We start from the raw sequence: 18,858 nt of genomic DNA, 5'->3' as shown, positions 1-18,858 counted from the left end.
TTTTTTTTTAACCACTCACAAGATTTTATTTTATTTTATTTATTTTTTAAGTCGCCATTTTTCGGATATGGCTGTTATTCACATTGATATGTAGGGATGACAACATGTGAGGCCAGACCAAGTTTTAGTGTTTTACCGAAACGGGTCTGTCTTGTATAATTTCAAACTTAAGGGTAGGTACTTGGCTTATTTATCTAATGTAGACAATTTTTTTAAGGCTTGATTTGGCCTTGGCTTGAAAGCCTATTTAAAAAAAGTTTACTTTGTAATAAAGTTAATGAATAAATTAATTTCTAAATAGACTAATGAGTTTGAATCTTTATGTAGGCAAATAAATATATAATTCCAAGACATTGTAATAAAATTTAGTAAAATAATCATAATAACAACAATGAATTTATATTATTTATATTTGCTTTAGTAGGTTGATCCATCAAACTTAAATGACTTTTTAAAAGGCTTGAAATCTCACTTATTTACTAAATAGGTCAAGTCAGGTTAAAAGCCCTCAAAAGACTGCCTTATTTCTATCCTATGTCTTAGATTGCTTTAATTTTGTAAAGAAAGAATTTTTTACAAATTTTCAAAACAACGACAACACACAAACCATACAAGGATTGTTGATGGGGAAGAAAAAAACGAGAGAGAGAAAAAGAAAGAAAAGTGAAATTTGTGAAGGTGGCATAAAAATTAATATTGGTCCAAATCTCCATGGGCATGTCAAGCCTTTTATGTGGAGAAAAGGTCAGAAAAAATTCGAGGCAAGAAAAGATTAGTCATTGACTATAGGTCTCTAAATCATTTTTTGCAGGATGATAAGTTTCCTATTCCAAAGGTTGACACACTTCCTATTCTTTACTTTCCATTATTTAAAAAAATAAATAAATAAATTGTATTTGTCAAATCATAATTTAATTAAATATAATTACTTCAATAAACCAAAGTAAACGGAGGGAGAAAGGTTTTAATCTTGCATCTATTCCAAAATATCCATTATAACTAATTTCTGTTCTAAAATTGTTGCAAGTAAATTGAGATGTGTAATGATGAAGCTGGACCATGAAAAATAGGATGACGATGATCTATAGCAGTATAATAAAGGGTGAAAGCTGTAAGGAGCTTTGGTAATGTAGTGCATTCTATAATAAGGGTAAATCTTTATGGCCATTAGGATTGCATATGGTGAGGCTTCAGTCAAATCGAATGATTAAGCATGAGATGCTGCTTTTGCTCATCCTCATTAAAGCTTCCTTTGCCAAGCATTCAGCTGCTTCTTGTGGATCCTCTATGTGACTGATCAGATTCACAGCCTCTTGGCTCTTCATTACCTACACATATGTGGAGATTCACTTGCTATTAGTTTTTTTTTTTTTTTTTTCTTCTTTCAAGAAAGACTTTAGTAATTAAGTACTGAGGACTCTTTTTATGTTTAAAATCTCACATTAGTAAGCAATATGATATTTCCTTTGATGATTGATTTAATTGAAGGAATATGGGCGTCGTATCTATATGTTTTGAGAGGGTTGAGGCAACAAAAAACTAAATTGGATTATGAAATTGTGGTTTACATTGCAGCTTACCTCCCATATGCCATTGCTTGCTAATATCAAAAATTCAGTATCAGAATCAATACTTTCATCTCTGATGACAAGTTCTGAGCCTCTAGAACGCCTTGTACCAGCTACATTTCCTGATCCACAAGCTAGTATGTGTACTTTGTCAAGACATAAATGTATATAGCACACATTATGAGATGTATGAATAAAAAAGATGTGCTATTGATGAACAAAAGAAGCAAGCTGCCACAACATATATTGTGGTTTCTTTCTCTATCATTTTGTTGTATTAAACAACTGGCTCTTTCATACAAGAAAGAGATTAAAGATTTATATATATACCTGCAAAGAGTCTGCTAGACCAATGTCTTTTGGCTGATTGTTGGTATGTGCTAGTTGTCTGATGAGCTATACCATCTCTGCACACAACAGTTCTGTAATCTCCCATGTTAGCTATTACAAGTTTTTCCCCATTGATCACCATAACAGATGCTGAACCCATTTTGCATGTCTCCTCTGACTTGTGTTCCTCTCTGATCTTTGCCCTTACACCAAGGTAAGCTCTCTTCAGCATTTCTTTGCTTTTTCTCCTTATATGAGACTAACATATGATTAAAACATCAGAAAAGAGGGAATTTATGAATAATGCAACTCAATCTTGACCTCTCTTTGACAAGTGATGTCAAGATTATGTTGAGAATAATAGAAGAAATAAAACATGGATTGGTGGAATATATTCAACTTGTATTACATGTTTTTTTAAACCATTCCGAAATGGAGACTAAGAAGTAATAAATAATAATTCTTTTTTAAAGAATCTTTCAAGACAAATTAACCAATATTTGGATGAAGCAGGGTTTGACAAAAGCATTTTTAATACAGCCTAATGTACTAACTCATATATCAGCATCAACATCAACATCAACAACACCTTTATTCCAAATCAGTTATAATTTACTAACTAATTAAAAGTTTTTTTTTTTTTTTTTTTTCTCAAAATGCTCCATTTTTGTTCAACAAAATAGAGAGTATATGGGAGAAAAATGAACTACTGATCAATAACCTCTTGAAGCTTCTTGTCAAAGAAATGGGACTGCATGTACTTGGTAACCCCGTCTCCAATGAATGCATCAAAGATTCCAAAATACCACAATTCTGTGTGATCCATTTGCTCTCTCTGTACCACAACTGAATCAAAGTCTGAGTCATCAGAACCATCTCTGATCATATGATGCTCCATAACATGATAACCATGACTTATTGGCATCATCCATGAAGGCTTCTTTGCCGGCGGCATGTTCTTTCTCTTTCTTCTTCCATGTCCTAGCAAAAACCGTTTCAGCCGGAGTACCTGCTCAACTCAGTGGAAAGATTAGCTCTTGCTCTAAATGACCAATTCTTGCTATGATTCAGCATTTTGAAACATCAAGAGAAAAATAAAAATAAAAAATTCAAGACCATTTTTTTGTTTATTTCCTTTGCATTTGGTCTATTATGCAGAACTATAACAGAACTCAAATATCCATTAATCTGTTTCTCATGAATTCCATAGAATCTCAATGTAACAGGGAAATGGGGAAAGAACATTGGCGGCTTACCTTGAGCTTGAGATGAAGATATCTGAATCCCATGTTTTTCCCTATTGCTTTGATCAGACTTTCTGAGAAAACCTTACATTTACATGAGATGGTGATAAGAAAAGTTAGTAAATCACGTTTTACAGATAGAAAATAAAAGGGACCTTAATTCTTTTGGTGTATATATATTATATATATTAAGTAGAGGTGTTGAGTAACAAATGGGATTGGACCATTTTTAAAAAAAATTGCTTTTAATGGGTTGAAAATTTGTGCACAGCAGGCAAAGGCCACTAAGGTGTTGAGTGGAGAATGCTCAATTGAAAAAATTAAATAGCTTTAATTGCCAATTAGGAGGAAATTTTGAACAAGAAGTAACGGTCAAGCTCTATTTTTTGAACTAAAAAAAAAACTGGAATTGTGAACATACCAAATAATCCTAGTTCCTACCAGTAACTGACAACTCAGAATTTAGAGGTTTTTTCTTTTCCCTTGTATGGAATATTCTTAAGTTGGTAAGTGTAGTATCCACCATCAGTTATCAACTATCAAGAGAAGACTTGGTTGACTTGTTTCTTATTTTATATATTTCTGTTTTGGTTAGTATATATTATAGGATTTATAATTATGATTTACATTGAACTTCTAACTGTTACAAACAAAACGGAAAGGTTGACTATGTATTAAAATATCTTTTTTAAGGGTCACAGTTGGTTAAGGGTTTGATCCATATGCTACAAGGGCGTGATTTCAAACCTCATTAGCCGATGTGAGAACTTTATTAACGAGTGATATGTAATTTTTTTCAAAAATTCTCAAAGAGATCGGAGGATTTTCCTTGATCCTGGTGAGATACCATTATGTAATCTCACTAAATTTTTTTGTATTTTTTTATTTTTTTGGTAAAATTAAAATATCTTTTCAATCTGCAACAAGGTAAATTCCCTTTTTATTCTGAGCAAAGCTAGAAAAGCTAAGGGGATCTCACAAAGAGCAATAATTTGAAAGGAAAAAATAACAAAATATTTGAGATCGGCAAAGGACGGAAAAAAATTCCATGGAGAAACGACACATGGCTCATCAAGATTATTGGCCTTTGGTTACTTCATCAAGGTGCTTCTAAATCTTGAATGTGAATTGGTTTACATTATTTAAACTTTAATATTAGTTCGGTTTTATTATAATTATTTATTTTTTTGAGTTGGTTGCGTAGTTTGGATGTGCCCTTCAGAAAAATGGGGAACTTTGTGTAAGCGTAAATCAATGTAATTTAATGTGCCCTTAAATTATTTATTTTTTTATTCATACTCCAACTTTACATCTTATCCAAGCTTTAATGTACCTGGAAAAAAAGTACTAATTGCCTTTGGTTTTACTTTTATCACTTCAAATAAAAATATTTCAGACTTTCGACTCCAAAGCTGATTTTTTTTTCTGAAATTTCTATATTACAAAGCATTCTCTTCATAAAATTGTAGAAAACAACCGACCTGTTTTTTGTTTGTAGTTAAATTACTGTTGACCTAAGTCAACTTAGGCTTACGAATGAAGTATAAAGTTTATGTGTCACCTAGTGACCTACTCCCCTCTGTTCTCGTGATATTTTAACATTAATGTAACGTATTTATAAAACTTGCCTTCAACTCGTCTCCTAATTGTTCAATCGGACATCGAATAGAACTGGTATGGTATCAATCTAATTGACTTGGCTAGTTTATTAGTGTGTGTTTTGATGGGTTATTACATCTTGAAAAGCTACTTTTTTATTAAAAAAAAGTGCTTTTGAATTGTTTGGACGTGGGTTTCTAAAAAAAGCAAAAGCTAATAAAAAAGTTAAAATTTGACGCTAAAAATTTTAGCTTTTGGAAAATGGAGAAGCAAGAGCCAAAATTTGAAACCTCGATTATCCCTTCTTCTCTTTCGTTACCATAAACGCAATTGTTGATAGAAAGGAAAGATGAATAATGAAATCACTCCCTTGACGAAACCAGAGTACCCTGTGATTGATCGTAACCCTGCATTCACCAAAGTGGTCGCTAACTTCAACACCCTCGATTATCTTCAATTAGTGACCATCTCTGGCGTTTATTGAGTTTTTTAAAATTGGGAATTTTGTATTGTTAAGGATTAAGCCTGGAATCAAGGGACCTACTATGGTGATTGGGGGTTTGATTCGAGTCATGGGTGGTTTCATGTATGCTTACCAGAACTCCGCTAGTAGATTCATGGGTTTCTTCCCTAACAACAGTGAGGTAGCTCGCTTGAACAAGAAATGATCATTTTCCCAATCAAGTTTTCATCTTTGGGGGAAAAAAAAAACTCTTTTCAAAGAAGCTGAATTATCTCTTCAACTTTACTTTCTTTTGGATTTTCTCCAGACAAAAATGAAAAAAAAACAAAAAAAATCATCTCTCATACACAGGAAAAGAAGATCAGCACAAGGGTAGAACATGCATTTTATATTTAAAAAGTGTTTTTTTATTTTAACATTCAAATAATATTTTTACTTTACGTTTGGTACAGGAGAAAAAAAATTTAACCAGATAAATACAATTACTGAGAAAATGGTGCGAAAGTAAATTTATTTGTAAAGTTGAAAAAAAATTGTTTGATAGGGTGAAATATTACCGAAAAAATTAATTAAATTTTCAAAGTAAATTTGTTCTTTACTGGGTAAATAGAAATTACCACCTACAATATGGTCATCTAGCAGTGTCTTGCTTGCAATTTTTCACATAAATTATGTTGCCTAGGCAACCAATTTTCTTAGCTATTTTTTTTTCAATCTTTTACCAAACATTGTCATCTTCAAATCACTATCTAATTTGCCTAGCTATTTAGGACAAAGTCTCCTACCAAAGAGCTCCTAAAAGCACTTTTTAAATATTACATCCAAACACAAGATAATTTGGACTTTTACAAAAGGCTTTAATATTTCTACGGTGAATGTAGATAAGTTATCTATATTCACTTCCGAAACGACGTCGTTTCAGGTTGAAAAATTAAAAAATTATAATAAAAAAGGAGAAGGTTATATTTACAACCTATTTTCGTTTACAACTTCTTACAACCATATCTTAACCATTGATTTCCGTTAATCAACGGTTAAGATTTTCGCAAATCAAATTTATTAATTAATAATTAATTCACAATAAATGACAACCGTTAATTGACAAAAATCAACGGTTAAGATATGGTTGTAAGAGTTTGTAAGCTATTTAGTTGTAAATATAACTCCTCCCATAAAAAAAACTATTATAACCCTGGAACAAATTACAATTACAAAAATACTTTGATTTCCGCTTCAAAACGATATCATTTTGAACCCAATGTAAATAAATTATCTATATTGACTATAGAAAAAACGAATCTTTTAAAAAATATCTTATAAGAAAAGCAACTCTTTAAAAATTCTTTTTTTCAAATGCTTATACAAACGGGTCCTTAACCGATGACTCAGTCCATTGCCCAAAACATGTTTGTACTCGTTAGGTGATTGTGTTTTCATAAAAAAACACTTCACCTGTGTACTTTGTTTTGTGTTTCGATATTTTATGTTATATGCGTTTGTTTGTACTTTGTGTATATAAAAAAAATAGATTTAAAACATTTCTATTAAAAAAAATAAGCGATGGATATATGACAAGAATGCAATGTCTTCATTTGGGTGGTGTCTACACCATCACCTTAGCGCTGAGAATCGAACATTTTCATGAGTATTACTTTTTTGGCCATTAATTTTATGAACACTACTAGCTCACTTGATTACAAGCACTCCATGCTCCATACTCTTTACCAAAGTTGTGTCTTTCCAGGGCCACATAATCATAAGCATATCTCGCATCCATCACATCCAACAAATGTTAAACTTTGTACGCTAAGCTTGAGAAATAAACAATTAAGATGTGCAGGAAATAATGGAAACCGCATGCTTAATTAACATATGCACAACTTAAGGCTACAGGCCTATAAGCATCCATGTAGTTCGTTTCTAATTACAAGTTCGACAAAATAATATAGTTGGCTAAACTTACAACAAACGATAAAGCCTATCCGCAAACTACATATTCAGTTCCAGGCACATACATTCTGAATCGTATGTTCGTACTACTATTGGATGGATCAAGAAATTCAATTTCATAGAAAATCACACACTGCCAACAGGCTAAATTAACCGCAGAGCACATCTTCATGGTGCATAGCAAAGCATGATTACCCGTTATACCAAGGCTAAGCAAATGAAGTCATCAATTGAAAAAGTATATTATAACTCAAAACAGAACGAATCCAAATCAACGAATCCAATCAGAGGGCAAACCTAACAAAAATAAAACTACGAAAAATATAAAAGATGTTGCCGCTCTCACTTGCAGCTTGAGAGTTATAGTAGTTTATCTTAAATACCAATAACCAAACATCTGCAAGAAAAAGCAACAGTGGGGAAACTGAGAGTACTGACATCAACCCCCTAATAACATAAAACTCTTTTGACATGAAACATTTTACTAAGCGTCTCAATGATACTGAAAAACTCAAAACTATCAAGGTGTACTAAATGGAATGAAACTCGTAGCAAAATTTGAACATTTGTATCATAAAGTAATGCCTATTATGCGCTTTTTTTCAGCTTTGCAAGCTCTTGCCTAACAATAGCTGCCCTCTGCACCACAAATTAAAAATCCAAATATTAGCATGAACAAAACCAAAACATACACTGACAAAAAAGAAAAGAAGAAAAGAAAAAGACTTGCTTCATAAACTAATTTAAGCATTCCACCATGTGCAACAAAAAAGGGTACAAAGCACTAACATCAGAAAAGAAAAATGTTATGTTCAAAAAAATATATATATACCTTGATCTTTGTCAACATTAACTTAAACCTATCAAGATCATTGAGAGACGCCCTTCTCTTTTTGACAATGAGTTTTCTTCCCCAGGAGCTGTTCTCCCACTTGTTCTTAACATCTGCTTATTAACAAGAAAAAAAAACTGATTAACTTTTAATAAAACAAATTAAGAACTAATAATAATAATAATAGTTAGAAAATTAAACCTGCAGCCTCCATGGCTTTAACAAGATCTTTCTTTTTGGGGACCCTCTTAATGTCAATCTTGATGTCAGTGAGTGAAAGCCTCTTGAAATTCACTTGGGAGCTCACCATATCAGGGGCATCAACAAGAGCCTGTAAACAAACCCACAAGAGTTTCTAAGAAATCAAGCAAATGGGCATGCATCAATGCAAGGAAAGATGAGAACTTTGGGTTTAGGGTTTACTCTGTTTTGGTCAATGACGTCGACGATGACCACGAGCTTACCATATTCCTTGCCGTAGTTGATCAGAGCCACCCTCCCGATCTCAACGTACCTCTTGAAAGGATGAACAAGGAACACAAAGTTTCATTACAATCGAATATACCACAGAGAAGGAAAACAAGTACATGGAGATAAGAGAGTGAGAAAGACAAAGAAAGAGGAGTCACCATTTTCTGCTATGCAATGCAGAGAGGCACAACGAGAACGTGAATACGTAACAATTAGGGTTTTGTACCCTTCAACTTCTATTAATTTTGTAAAGAATCACGGTTTATATTGGGCTGGGCTTGTAAAAGTAAGGAATCCAAGTTTTCATGGGCCACATCAGGCCTGGGTTTGTAATGGAGCTGAAATAATCATTGTTTTTTTAAATTAAAATAAATCATATCTCATTTTAAGAAATTATTATTTTGTGTATTGAACATGCTTAAAATAAGACAGTTTTCACATTCAGAACTTAAACACAATATTAATGATTAAGATAAAATAAATCATACAATTTATTCATGTGTTTAGTGATTATATTTAACAAATCTAAATTCCTTATATAAGATAACAAAGGTTTTGTAATGTCTTATGTTATTCTTACAAGATTTATGCACATATTTATCACATTAAATGTCTTTTTTTATTTGTACCCAAAAAAAATATTATTATTATTAAACACATGAATCAACTGGAGAGGATTAATCAATAAACCGGAAGAAATCCACAAAAGTAAAAACATTATTTTATCAAAAGTTTCTAAACGATGTTAAGTGAAAATGAATTGTTTCTGAAAATAAAATGGTGGCAAAGTGTGCAATCACTTGAGGGTTGGTGTTGTTGGCAATATTTACCCCTTCCCAAATGGACAATTGCAATGCAAGTATTGAACCTTTCTCACTTCATTGGTAAGGATTCGTCCTGAGACCTAGCTAATCGCGGCTAAGCCAATTGAACAAAAATGAATTGTTTCATTTTCTAAATTGTTGTTTGAAAAAGTAAAAAAGCCAAATGAAAATGAATTGTTTCATGCGGAATTTTTACATTTTCAAACAACAATTTAGACAAAATATAAAATTATTAAATAAGTAGCAAGTTATTATAATTTATAAAACTTCATTTAAGACATTTATATTTATTTATTTTTTACATAATTTTTTCTGATAAAAATTTAACATGACAATATCCATTTTTAAATATTAGTTTACATTACTCACAGTCGAAACTGAAACTCACTTGTAAGAATCCTTCTCTTTTGCTTACATACGCAGACATAGTTCTATGTAAAAAGATTATTTTTTTTCATCTCTAACTTCACGCTAATTATTCTTTCACTGAGGGAGTTTCAATATTTGATAACTGACTCAATTGTTAAAGTAGATTTTGTATTAAGTCCGATGGTGACTCAATGGTATCATGCAATATTTAGTGGATGGTTATTTGTTTAAGGGAGAGTGATGGAGTAAGATATATGATGTAAGATAAGAAATGAAAACCACTCAAGTGGTCTATAACAATTTTCTTTAAAAATATAAATATTTTTTGGATTTGGTGTTTGTTATTTTAAATAACATAAGTTATATCATTTTAGGAGAGAGATAGATACAGAAAAATGGAAATTATGGGAGAGAGAAAGTGAGTGGTTTTTTTAATTTAAAATTCAAATTTTCTGTGTCTGTATCGCTCTTAAAATGACATAATTTTCTATTATTTAAAATGACAAACATTTTTTTCATATTTTTTTTATTTGTAACTAAAACAGCTTTTTGTATTTGAAACTGGGTAAAGTGTATATCATTTTAAAGGAGGTAAAGTTGTGTCATTTTAAAAGAGAGAAAGAGATAGATAAAAGAAGAGAGAGTTGACAAAAAAAATAAAGATGTGGGTCTCACCTCTTTATAAGAGTGAAAGGATATAAATTGTGTCATTTAAAAGGATAAACATTTTTTCCTTCAAAATTCGAGTTGGAATCATTCGTGCACGTTCTGTAATTGATCTGACTGAGCACGAAATCGAGGAATGGAGGAAAAGAGGTTACAATCAATTTTTTATTTAAATGAAGAGAGAGAACAAATATTATAAATTTAATTATTTTTTTATTTAAATTTTAAGATAGTGAAATTAAAATTACAAATTGAAAATTCCACGTCACCTTTGATATCCCCCAATTGCTCTCTCCCAAATCGCCATCACAACCAAAAAAAAACACAAGCAGAAAAAAGAAAAAAGTTAATAAAAATAAAAATAAAAATGAAAAAACATTTGCCTATAAATTTTGTTTTACGCCTGCAATTTTTCTCAGTCTCAGATCACCGTGGTCTTCCTCGTTCAAGCTTTTGTTACATGTATGTATGTCTATCTCAATTGTAATTGATTGTTTCTTCCTGTTCATGGATCAATATTTGTTTTTTGTTTTTTTTTGTTTCCGGAGAAAACTAACATCGAAAGTTTGTGAAATTTTGGAAAATTAGTTGATAGGCATGCTTCTCAACTCAATTCAGTTACTGGGTTTATTCTCGCCGCTAGTGAAAGAGATCTGACATTTTTATTCCATACCTTGGTTCAGTAATTTTTATTTTATTTTTTTTAATTTTAACTAGCTCAAATTCTTGTTCATCTGTGTTCTTTGATCTGATCCCTGAACTTTCCACCTCCATAAGCATTAGGGAAAATAGAGACTACTCACGACAAGTAATTGCCTTCATTTTAAATTTTTGATGTGTTGTTAGTGCAGTTTACTTTAAATTTGCTTCTTTTGCATCCTTTAATGGTTTTTGGATATTTCCCACAGTATTCACCTTAATTGAATCCAGATTTCAATTGAAAGTCTGCTTGCATGCCACCTATGAAAGTTCTGTATTTTCCTTCCCCTGATTTCACATTCTGAAAATTTCAGCTATTAAAAGGAAAAAGGACATATTTGTTTAATTTGATAGTGGTGGCTTAAATATATCAATTTGATCTCTGTTAAACTTCTACTTATGTATTTTTTGGGTTATGACAATGTTATGGGCAGCAAAGTACAAAAATGGAGGGGACTGTTTTCACTCCTGCATTGGAAGGACTGAAGCTTGTAAAGTCTGAACAAGGAGAAATTCTGTCTCAGCCTTTCTTGGATGCGTGCAAGCATATACTGCCTGTTATAGGTACATGCTCTTGGTCCCTTACTTTGTTATTGTCTTAAGACAATGATAAAAGAAAGGCAAACATGTTATTTGGACATTTTTCAATGTGCTCTCTTCGGTTTGTTTGCAGTGTTTTGTTTTGTGAGGGGACCATCCAATGGTCCTTTTGAATAATCTGCAGTAGGTTAAACAATATTATATTTGTTAGATCTCAATGGATTTTTCTCTCTTTGCATTGAATAAGATAAGATGCACGCATGTCATTTTTTCCATAGTGGGCTTCAGTTCTCATGGCTCCTTGCTTCTCTCCATCTCAATAAAAAATAATCCACATTTAAATTGGAAAAAAGGTAGTTTATATTAGATCATCAAAATAATTTGGTATTTTTATTACATGAAGCTCTTAGTATGATTTAGCATTCAGCTTTAAGATATTTTTCTTCATTTTTTCATATCTATTTACTTTTATGAGAGAAGGTTCATATCTCTCTCCTTTTATGAGAGAAGTTACTGAAAATATCTAGTTGGGGGCAACATGTGTTTTACAAACCTAATTGTAATTAGCATGGCCTAAAATCGTAGATAAGACACTTATGACTCAATAGGGATTATATCGGTGGAGCATAACTTTTAATCTAATATTCAAAATCAAGTCCGTGCAACCTCTAACCTGAATAACTGTTATTTGCTACTTAAAAGACCTTTGTATCTTTATTGAGTCTGCTCCTTTACCTCCATCCTCTTTATGTGTGCCTAATGTATTTGCATTATGTGATGTCAGGTTCCTCGGATGAACTTGTAGTGGGTTTTACTGTTTAAGTTTGGTTATTTAATCATAGTATGGAATTGTATATGCATTATTACTGCATTTCCAAATTTGTGACCTTTTTATCCCTTAGCAAAATGTTGAAATTGTCTAGACTGCTTTTGACACATGTGTCTTTGTTATTTAAGTAAAAAAAAAAAATCACTCCCCGTTAAACCCGACTAGCGAGTGTGGGATGGAGTTAATCCTTGTACGCAGCCTTATCCTTGCATAATTGCAAAGAGGTTGTTTTCTGGATTCGAACCCATGACCTTTCAATCATGAAAGAACAACTTTACCACTGCTCTGGTTCGCCCCCTTAAAAATCACTCCTCGTTTAACCCGACTAGCGAGTGTGGAGTGGAGACAATCCTTGTACGCAGCCTTACCCTTGCATAATTGCAAAGAGACTGTTTCCTGGATTCGAACCCATGACCTTTCAGTCTTGAACGAACAATTTTACCACTACTCCAGTTTGCCCCCTTGTGTCTTTTTTATTTAAGTGAATAACTTTTTTTATTTATAAGCAAAAATCTCATTAAGATTAAAAGGGGTAGAAAACAGGAGGATCAGGAGCGCTTCTAAATAAAAAACTTATATATATCTTTTATTCTGTAAAAGTAGTATGTTACAATCTAACTCTACAACTTAAATAACCTTTTTACTGTAGTTCAATGCTTGGTTAAGCCTCAAATGTACAATAATATGAATACTTGTACCATGGTTAGATGATGTAGTGCTTTTCATATGGCAGATAAGTTCGGAGCTGCTATGTCCCTTGTTAAAGCTGACATAGGTGGTAACATATCGGTATGATTTTGTCACCTGTTTTTATCTTATATGCTCATTCTTTTAGTAAATATGTGTCATCATATGCTTGCTTTGCAGCTTTAGATGTAATATGTCTTTTCTTAAGATGACATGCTATGCTCATACTCTTTTACCATACCAAAGAGTAAGTTGGGTGTTGATTCTTTGTTCTAATTCATGTGTAGCTGGCTTGCATAAATATGCTTATGCTTTACTTTTTATACAACTTTTGGTATGGACTATGTACCTGAACATTAATAATATTGGGTTCAAGGCTTCAAATGCTATATGTTCTCATTCTATACCATGTTGACTTTTAAGGCAGAGATTGGAATCTAAGTATTCCTCCAATCCAACCAGATTCAACTACCTGTACAGTTTGGTGCAAGTAGAGGTTGAAACTAAAACTGCCAAGTCATCATCCAGTTGTACCAATGGACTTCTTTGGCTTACAAGGTAAAGAACGCAAAGCAGTTACCATTTAACTTGTAATTCATACTGGTATGGCATTCCCAAATATATTTTAGAGGAAACTTTCTTTAATTAATAATGTTTCAAGCACAGAGTTAATTGTCCATGAGTAAATGAACGACCAAAAGAGTAAAGATTAGGGAAAAAAAGGTATCGAGATATGCATAAAATTCCACAAAACTTTTAGCAAGAAATCTCATAATAAAAGTCATGTTAAGAAACGTGTTTTCCAAATTTTGCGACCAAAATGCAACATCAAACTGGCCATAATGGATAGAGATACTATAAAGTATAGTAATATGTGCATACATGCGTGAATGGTTATTTTGCAAGGATATTTGTCATCCCAAATATGCCATGATATTCTCCAGTAACTCTAGTTGTGGATCAGCAAAAGCCAAGCCTGGCTCATTCTTCTAAACTATCAAAAGCCTGAACTCATTTCTCAAGGTGTTAGGGAGGATTTATATTTTTATTATCTTTCAGCTCAATGATGGATCCTTTCACTAGCTTCAATTATAGAGATTTTTTTTTTCTTTAATTTCTTTTGAGCTTATGAAGCTTCTGCTAGCTGAGCTTACCTTTCTCAAGGTGTTAGGGCAGTAAATGTGTTGTGATAATTCTAGTAGTTTACTATTTTTTATTTTGCGGCAGAAACCTAAGCAAATGGTTATTAGTTGCTTTTATATAATTGGTTCATGTATTTTAATTTATGACACATTCATTTCTCTAACCTTTAAAATCTTCAGAGCAATGGATTTCTTGGTGGCATTGTTCAGAAACTTAATTGAGCATGAAGATTGGTCAATGTCACAAGCCTGTACAGATTCCTATAACAAGACTCTAAAGAAGTGGCATGGCTGGCTTGCTAGTTCAAGCTTCACTGTAATGTTCTTTTGATGCTTTTTTCCCCTTTTCATATAATCTTGAGATTTCTTGGTAGAATCAGAACCTTTTTATTGTAAAATTTTGCTTCATATTGACCTAAGTCTGTCAAATGTCATGTTTTGGACCATGAAATAGCTGTCATAGGAAACGCACTAAGTTTACTATTTGCATCGTTCTGTTGCTTATTTTCTACGATCTTTGCTCTCTATCCTATGAATATTTCGCAGTCTAATGTGGTGGGAAAGGCATTCATCTGTCCAAGTTATTATTTTGCTTATCCAAATTTTAGTAATTTAGAGATGTAGCATATCAAGGTACCAGGTTACTTCCCGATTAAATGATCTGAAAGATATTCTCAGCCTTGGAAAGCAATCAAATTCTGATTAAAATAAACTAAAACCGTATCTTCTAGTTCTATACAGTAAAGTCTATTCAACTTAAATTAATGCAATTATAAGTCTACATTAATGTCTATTCAACTTACATAGTAATGTCTATTCTACTTAGTCTAGTTCCTTCTTTCGCCTGTTTCTATTTACTTATTTTTCAATTGACTTTTATCTATTTTAGGAGGCCTAGTGTAGTTTATGGTATCCAACTTGCTTTAGTGACATATTAAATATTTTACCTACAGGTGGCGATGAAGCTTGCTCCTGATAGGAAGAAATTCATGGAGGTGATACAAGGCACTGGTGATATCAGTGCTGACATAGAGAAGTTTTGTACTACCTTTTCTCCTCTCCTTGAAGAAAATCACAAGTTTCTGGTAAAATTTCTTGGATAATTTTTTAGCTTATTGATGATCATTACTGGCATTGATATAGATGGCCTGAAAAGGGGCATTGAACTGTGTGCACTATCATGTTCTGGGTTAAGCCATATTTTGGAAGCAATATGTATATTATTATTAAATTAAAAAGGAATACGATATATACACACATATATATATATATAGTCTCATTATATAGCATTCCGATAATAATCCCTAAAAGTTCCATGACAAAGACCCATATCAAGGTTTATAAACTTGCTCTTTTGGCACAGGCTCGTTTTGGCTTCGATGATATGAAGGCGTCATGAAGCATGGATTCATGATCAGAAGTCTCCTGATGAGTGGCTGTTGCGTTCTCACTCTCATTTCTTGTTGAGTCTTTAAACTCCATGTTCCCCTAAACAATCATTCACTTTAATCATGTACCTCAAATTACTTGTTTTCTGCTTGGTGGTATAGAATCTTTGGATAAGTACATTTGGTTTGGCTAGAAACAAACTTATTGAACTCTAGTTTCGCATGTGGCGAATTGGTTATATAAAAGTGATTATTCAGTTTTAAAAGGAATATGACTGTTCCTTACAACTATACGGTGATAAAAACAACATGAAATGCGTTTAACTTGTGCCGAATCACATTGTGCTTTGTCTATAGAATTTTTACCCAATGTCCTATGCTGTTATTTATAGAGTTGAGATATTGTCACAAGTCAGAATAATGAATATGTCAATACTTGAAGTTATGTTGTAAGGATTTTTTTTGTGAATTTTGTTCGGCTAGTAAAAGGGCGCTCGTGGTAGGGACCATCCAATCACACCAAATGGGTTTGATATTATGTCGCAATTCAAAATATTAAGGTATTGGGTCTGTTGTCCTTTCACTTATTTCATTTAACTCATTACCAACTAATGTGAGATTTTAGTGTGAAATTTCACATTGAATACTCTCCTTAATATTTCAGATTCAAGTACTCAATTTGCGTCTAGTCAAATATTAAGTTAGTTCGAGAGGTTAACTGAGCTTTATTATCATTGTCAGGCGGGTCAGGGGGAGATTGTGGCAAGAGATTATTACAAATGGGGTTAAGCTAGATTAATCACATCAAGTGTGTTTGATATCATGTTTCAATTCATAATCTTAAGCCATTATTGGGTTCATGGGTATTTTTGGAAATATTCCATCGGTTCATCGCTTCGCGACTAGTCCGATTCGGGGCGGGTCCAGGATTAAGGCTTTAAACCCCTCCCAAAGGTGGTACTGAGGAGGTTCGAACACATGCTCTCACATTCCACCTGCTCAGCTCCCATGCGTCAACTGAGCTACTACCATTTGGTGGTATTTTCACTTATATAGATTTCATTTAATTTACTATCAACCAATTTGAGATTTCATCACACTTGAATATCCAAACAAATTTGTCACAGTAACCCAAAACTATGAGAAAAGTGCATCTGAACTTGGAGCGCATCTTTAGTACGGCGGTAGCACTTAATGGTGGGTATTACTGCCATTCAAAATGGGACACCTGTATTTAATAAGTCTGTCGCTAGCGACTATCTCTACTTTTCTCTCTCCTCTTCGCTGACGTTTTACTGTGTGTGCTTAGGTGTTTAATTTTTATAGGATAGATGTATGGAAAATAGGGTAAGACGGTAGTATATTAGAAATTTCCCTGAACTTGCTGACTTTTGCCTCGTTTGTAAATAGTTACTATGATTCTATGAACCAGAACGCTCTTTCTCGAATCTCTTTGGGTCAAACAGACTGATATTTGATTTGAATTTACTCATGACAAAATTATGCTTTCGTGTAGATTTCTATCATCTCATTTGTAAACACGGTACACTTGCAACCAGTTTTTTCACCTGCGGATTTTGGGGTGTGTTTCTTTTTTTTTTTTATAGTGTTTCCAAAATTGAAATTATAAATTTTAGTATAATAAATTTCAATAATAAAGCAAACAGTTATACGTAATTGTGAAACTTAAATTAACAACGAATTGGTTTTTGGCAAATGAAAGTATGCGTTTTTTTAATTAAAATGGAAGATTATGTTTAATTTCTTTTTTTTTTGATATATCCATCGGTTAATCAATTGGTTGACTAATTCAGTTTGAATACTGTTAGACCCATTATAAAGGTTCTCTCCCAAAACCATTACATAGATTTGTATATGTACAAAATGGGTTGATACTCAAAATATATCATGAGTAAGCATTTGGCATAAGAATATAGGAAAATGTTCTGATCGGTCCTTTTAGGCTCAATAAGTTAGATCCAATATTAATAACTCACATTTAGAACTTTTTAGAGAACATCTTGTGATGAGCCCTCATCATAGGAGATTCCCTTGATCCCTGCACCGCTGCCCACTGTACACTGACAGTCGGCACAACATACCTTGTGGCAGAAGCAAAGGTTGGTGTTGGTGGAGCAACTCTTGTACCCCACTCTTCATTCTCTCTTCCACGTTTGGAGAGTGACATCTCCTATCTAAATACCTCATTTTTATATGTCTGATCATTTATTCTATTCATGAGTTATTACTATGCAAAAATGTAGAGCCACGTAACCATTCACACACTCCTCCCTTTCAGTCATAATGTCAGGGAAACTCAACAAAGCCTTAGTCCATATTAATGCTACTAGGAGTACCACTAGATTGACATATTTCACCTCTCGAGGGATTCATTTTGACTCTACACAAACAACTCCAAACAATTCAGAAAGGATTAACTTATACTCCTACAAGAATAACAAGTTTTACATCTAATTTTAGTGGTTAACTCCACTTAGTACTTACATTTAAAAACTTACATGACTAATAAATTAAAACCATCCAATATAAATGAGATCAGTAAAACTTTATGCAAGGTAAGTTGATCCTTATTATATATATAGTTGAAAACTCCCAATGATTCATTCTCCTGTCTTTGGTAATAATATAAGTTTTTTATTTAGGTTCACCAAACTCACAAATGCCATACAATTATACTTTTCAGACCGTATTTCTCGCACTTTGACTAAAAAAAGGTTTACAACATTTGTCCCAAATATAGCCTATGCACAGGAAAATTACACTCTGGATTCCCATCAAAAAACCTGTTGAGTTGCTGGTTTTGATTTGCCTTGGCCACTGATTGTGGGGGCGGTAGATCAAAACCCAGTGCTTTCAATTCTGCAGTTTTTGACATTTTCTAACCTGAACTCTCCCTCTTCTTGGTTGGTTTGGTTGGATTCTCATTCCAAAACATCCAACCAAGAACTTTTAAACTTGCAATATACTTTTTCTCCCATTTTGTCATGAATTTTTGTTCTTCATTGATATATGCTTGCGGGTTTGTGATTTCAACACTGGCAAGGCCAACAAAGTCATCATATGGTTGATTCAACATTTCTTGTGGAGGTAGCCACATTTAATTTGGTGTTTTTCTCCTATTCTTATCTCTCTCTCTCTCTCTCTCTCTCTCTCTTTTATATGTTTTTACTATAAAAATAAAAATAAAAATGAATCAACGTTTGAAATGAAGGTCATGCAGCATGCTGTGTTTTCGT

General features: G+C 32.7%; 3 protein-coding genes across 3 annotated transcripts; 1 reads left to right on the top strand and 2 right to left on the bottom strand.

Moving 5' to 3' along the window:
* Positions 1 to 1,190: 1,190 nt before the first annotated feature.
* LOC133313414 (putative protein phosphatase 2C-like protein 44) lies at positions 1,191 to 3,187 on the bottom strand. Its single transcript, XM_061514780.1, has 5 exons — positions 3,155 to 3,187; positions 2,620 to 2,907; positions 1,899 to 2,157; positions 1,581 to 1,690; positions 1,191 to 1,328 (listed from the first exon to the last, which is right to left on the bottom strand). The coding sequence occupies exons 1-5, from the start codon at positions 3,185 to 3,187 to the stop codon at positions 1,191 to 1,193; spliced, it is 828 nt and encodes a 275-aa protein (XP_061370764.1).
* A 4,185-nt stretch (positions 3,188 to 7,372) lies between these two features.
* Positions 7,373 to 8,684, bottom strand: LOC133313448 (large ribosomal subunit protein eL14-like). Its single transcript, XM_061514821.1, has 5 exons — positions 8,616 to 8,684; positions 8,410 to 8,502; positions 8,188 to 8,317; positions 7,987 to 8,099; positions 7,373 to 7,793 (listed from the first exon to the last, which is right to left on the bottom strand). The coding sequence occupies exons 1-5, from the start codon at positions 8,616 to 8,618 to the stop codon at positions 7,743 to 7,745; spliced, it is 390 nt and encodes a 129-aa protein (XP_061370805.1). The 5' UTR covers positions 8,619 to 8,684; the 3' UTR covers positions 7,373 to 7,742.
* A 2,014-nt stretch (positions 8,685 to 10,698) lies between these two features.
* LOC133313447 (glycolipid transfer protein 1-like) lies at positions 10,699 to 15,811 on the top strand. The gene is made up of 7 exons (XM_061514820.1): positions 10,699 to 10,778; positions 11,450 to 11,579; positions 13,118 to 13,173; positions 13,499 to 13,629; positions 14,394 to 14,529; positions 15,167 to 15,298; positions 15,577 to 15,811. The coding sequence occupies exons 2-7, from the start codon at positions 11,462 to 11,464 to the stop codon at positions 15,610 to 15,612; spliced, it is 609 nt and encodes a 202-aa protein (XP_061370804.1). The 5' UTR covers positions 10,699 to 10,778; positions 11,450 to 11,461; the 3' UTR covers positions 15,613 to 15,811.
* The last annotated feature ends 3,047 nt before the right edge of the window (positions 15,812 to 18,858 follow it).

This window comes from Gastrolobium bilobum, unplaced genomic scaffold (assembly GCF_033153095.1).
Source record: "Gastrolobium bilobum isolate Gb01-03AN ecotype WA unplaced genomic scaffold, APGP_CSIRO_Gbil_v1 utg11941, whole genome shotgun sequence".
In the NCBI taxonomy this organism is placed as follows: Eukaryota; Viridiplantae; Streptophyta; class Magnoliopsida; order Fabales; family Fabaceae; genus Gastrolobium; species Gastrolobium bilobum.
This window is presented reverse-complemented; position numbering and strand designations above follow the sequence as displayed.

Coding starts and splice junctions, on each gene's coding strand:
- LOC133313447 (XM_061514820.1), top strand. CDS start 11,462: ATGGAGGGGACTGTTTTCACTCCTGCATTGGAAGGACTGAAGCTTGTA. Junction 13,174..13,498: donor ACATAGGTGGTAACATATCG/GTATGATTTTGT, acceptor CTTTTAAGGCAG/AGATTGGAATCTAAGTATTC. Junction 13,630..14,393: donor GGACTTCTTTGGCTTACAAG/GTAAAGAACGCA, acceptor TAAAATCTTCAG/AGCAATGGATTTCTTGGTGG.
- LOC133313414 (XM_061514780.1), bottom strand. CDS start 3,187: ATGGGATTCAGATATCTTCATCTCAAGCTCAAG. Junction 2,158..2,619: donor TTGACAAGAAGCTTCAAGAG/GTTATTGATCAG, acceptor ATCATATGTTAG/TCTCATATAAGGAGAAAAAG. Junction 1,691..1,898: donor GTCTAGCAGACTCTTTGCAG/GTATATATATAA, acceptor CTTGTGGATCAG/GAAATGTAGCTGGTACAAGG.
- LOC133313448 (XM_061514821.1), bottom strand. Junction 8,318..8,409: donor ACGTCATTGACCAAAACAGA/GTAAACCCTAAA, acceptor GTTTGTTTACAG/GCTCTTGTTGATGCCCCTGA. Junction 8,100..8,187: donor TAAAGCCATGGAGGCTGCAG/GTTTAATTTTCT, acceptor GTTAATAAGCAG/ATGTTAAGAACAAGTGGGAG.